The 3491-nt window shown below is 46.1% G+C and overlaps 1 protein-coding gene across 1 annotated transcript; it reads left to right on the forward strand.

Annotated features, from left to right (window-relative positions):
• The first annotated feature begins 1959 nt into the window (after positions 1 to 1959).
• Positions 1960 to 3243, forward strand: LOC145574808 (uncharacterized). Its single transcript, XM_081632670.1, has 2 exons — positions 1960 to 2716; positions 3122 to 3243. Exons 1-2 carry the CDS (start codon positions 1960 to 1962, stop codon positions 3241 to 3243), a joined length of 879 nt encoding a protein of 292 aa, XP_081488796.1.
• Positions 3244 to 3491: the final 248 nt, after the last annotated feature.

Genomic DNA, 3491 nt, shown 5'->3' on the forward strand with positions numbered 1-3491 from the left:
AATAAAGTTTAAAAACAATGACACTCAATCTCTTAAAAATACGGAGTAGTCCAAATTATAATATCTTTTGTTTGAACTCTTTATCTCTTTCTTGCCTTAATACAATTGTAATATTGTCTCTTTGAAGTGAATAATTATATTTGTACGGGATATATCGGTAGCATCCTTGATAAGCCGGTAAAAGAGTGATGTGCAGTTTAAGCCCTCGTTAATATGTGAATAAACCATGTCCTTACCGGCATCACTCTATGCCACGTGGAGAGCTGCTTCTCGTCACGTAGCATGTCCCTTTGGCACGTGGAGAGTTGTTTGGGGCCGCGTAGGCACCTGCTGCCTATAAGGTCGGTGTGCCACCTATCTTTATAGGTGGCACCTGCTTGGTTGTGTTTCTATAAATACCCAAGAAAATCCCCATTTAAAAGGTAGAATCTCTCTCTCTCTAAAAACACTTTCTCTATCTTCTTTCACTTTCTCCTCACAAAGGTACTGACTTTAGCATCGGAGTGGTTATTCCCGGATAACCCCCGGGCTAGCTAATCTGTATTGGCTGTGTAGGTGTGCAATTGGACGGTAAACCATTACCAGCTCTTGGACATTGACGGAAGCAAAATTCAGGAGGAACAATTGGCGCTAGAAGGAGGGGATAGTAATAACTTCTAACGTCCAACAAAACCTCTCACAGTCATGGAAGGAAGTAAAGAAGCTACAGTACCAGTACCGGAAGTTGAAAACCGACAATATGATAACAGTATCTTTAATGCTAACGCGAATAAAACTGTAAACAGCCTACCAGAAATCGGGGTCGAATATGAAACTCATCTCCTTCACGGCAACACAACAAACATGCCAATAACGCCTGACCGCAATAGAGCGGTAACCCCAGATCCTTTGGAAGGGTTTACCCCGGAGGAACTAGAGATAACGGCTAAGGTTATGCGGGCTATGTCTAAGATAAGAAAGGAAGCCGAATTAACGGCAGGGGAGGTATTGGGTGATGTACCGGCAAAGTCGCTAATAGTGAACCTTGAGAGTCAGTTCAATCAGGCAGGACAGCAACCCTCGTCAAGGAGCCGGGGCCGAGAGACCATACCGGCTGAGCGCCAAATCACACGGGGCGCCCAAGTAAGGGATTCAGGTTCTTATCGGCATGAGGTTTCTAGCGGATTGGAAAGGAGGACAGCTAGGGCGATCATCAGGCCCAGGATATCCCCATTCACACAAGAGATACTTGACCAACAGATGGAGAAAATAAAGATGTCATCCTGTACTTACGACGGTAAGGGGGACCCTAAGCGGTATGTAGTAGCTTTTGAGAGTCACATGTTGCTATATACCGACACCGATGTTGTGTGGTGTAAAGTTTTCCCTACAACCCTTACCGGGGCAGCTTCGGATTGGTTCTCCAATTTAGAGCCGGGGTCAATTAATTGCTTCGAGACCCTGGTGAAGTTGTTCACGGGTCAATACATAAGTAATAGTGCAAGACAAAGGACATCTGGTGAGCTCATGGCCATTCAGCAACGAAAAGAGGAATCGCTCAGGGATTTCATTAGGCGCTTCAACAACGAGGCTAATACCATACCAAAGTTACAACAAGAAATTGCCGTGATGGCATTGATGAATGGGCTGGGTGACAACGATTTCAAAAAATACATGTCGCGACAGTCTTTCCCAAATTTAGGGGTAGCATTTTCCAAGGCTCACGAATACATAAAAAGTGAGGAGCTGCTGAAAACGAGCCGTCAGATATCGTCAGCAGAGCCCTCCAGGAGGCAGAATGATAATAGCCCAAACGCCCAGACGGGCGGGGTAAGCAGGTTGTAGCCGCAAAGCCAACAGAGATCTGGAAGACCGGCAAGGGGTTTGGGCTGTTATAGCAGCTATACGCAGTTAAATACCCCGAGAGCGGCAATTTACTCAGTAAACCAGAATAAAGAAGATTGGAGTCGGCCGACGCCGATGATAACGAAAGGCCAGGACGTGAAGAAATACTGCATGTTTCATAGAGATGTCGGTCATTACACCGAAGAATGTGTTCAATTAAAAGAGAACATTGAAGATCTCATAAGGAAAGGGCGATTGTCTCAGTATCGTACTCAAGCAGGTCCCAGCCGGCAGCAAAGTACACAACCCAGGCAAATCGAGTACCGAAAGCAGGGAGATTCATCAATGCAAGATGACACCTATAGACAGAATCATGTGGAAACATCTAGACAGGGAAGTATTCCGACAGGGCGCAAAATAACAATCGATGTCATTACCGGCGGACTAGTATACGGGAGTTCCGTAAGCAAAGCGAAGAAAAGTTTGTCGGAATACCGGCACCTAGTGAACGCATTGAGCGTAGAGGAACGACCTTGGCCTTCCCCCATGCTTTCGATATCCTTTTCGGAGGCAGATGCTAAGGGAATAGTCTTCCCTCATGATGATCCGTTGGTACTGGTATTGACGGTTAATGGAGCAGATATTAAGAGGGCACTCGTTGATGGCGGAAGTTCCGCCAATATCCTATTTTCTAGAGCTTTTGATGCCATGAGAATTGGCCGAAAATACTTAACGCCAGTGTCTTATCCCGTGATAGGTTTCAACAGGTCAACGGTAAGACCTGAGGGTAGTATAGTTCTTCAGGTTAGAATGGGAGAAGGTCCGGCAGTAAGAGATGTTATGGCAGAGTTTTTGGTGATTGATGTGTCATCCGCCTACAACGCTATTGTCGGTAGGCCTTTAATTCATGACATGCAAGTTGTAGTCTCGACATACCACTTAACGATGGTATATGTATCCAACGCTGGAACGACAGAGCGCGTACGGGGGAGTCAAACTATGGCAAGAGAGTGTTACGTTTCAGCACTAAAACAATCAAGCCGGCAACATACTTGCGAACAGACACCATCTAAGCGAGAACGAGTTCCCTATACACATGATTTGGCCATGGAAAATTTCGATACTCGGCCGGTAACTGCGCCACGTCCTTCCCCATGAGGCGAGACCGTAGAGATCTAGTTGCAGCCTGGGGTCCCCGGAAGGGTAGTGCGCGTTGGATCCGATATGGATGTCGACACGCGCTGCCATTTGATAGAATTGTTATGAGAAAGTGCTGACGTGTTTGCTTTCTCGGCAGATGAGATGCCTGGAATACATCCTGACATCATAGTACATAAGTTAAATGTCGACAGGAGAGCAAGACCTGTTCGACAGAAGAAAAGGAACTTCTCAACAGAGAAAATAGAGGCTATTCAGTGAGAAGTAAACAAATTGCTAGCGGCAAGGTTTATCGAACCCTGCACATATCCCGAATGGCTAGCAAATGTGGTTATGGTTAAGAAGCCATCGGGGAAGTGGAGAATGTGTGTGGATTTTACGGACTTGAACAGAGCCTGCCCGAAAGATTGCTATCCCTTGCCGAGGATAGACAGACTTGTAGATTACACTTTCGGTCACACGCTATTGAGTTTCATGGACGCTTTCTCCGGATATCATCAGGTCAGCTT

The sequence above is a fragment of the Chenopodium album genome, chromosome 2 (genome assembly GCF_948465745.1).
Source record: "Chenopodium album chromosome 2, dcCheAlbu1.1, whole genome shotgun sequence".
In the NCBI taxonomy this organism is placed as follows: domain Eukaryota; kingdom Viridiplantae; phylum Streptophyta; class Magnoliopsida; order Caryophyllales; family Amaranthaceae; genus Chenopodium; species Chenopodium album.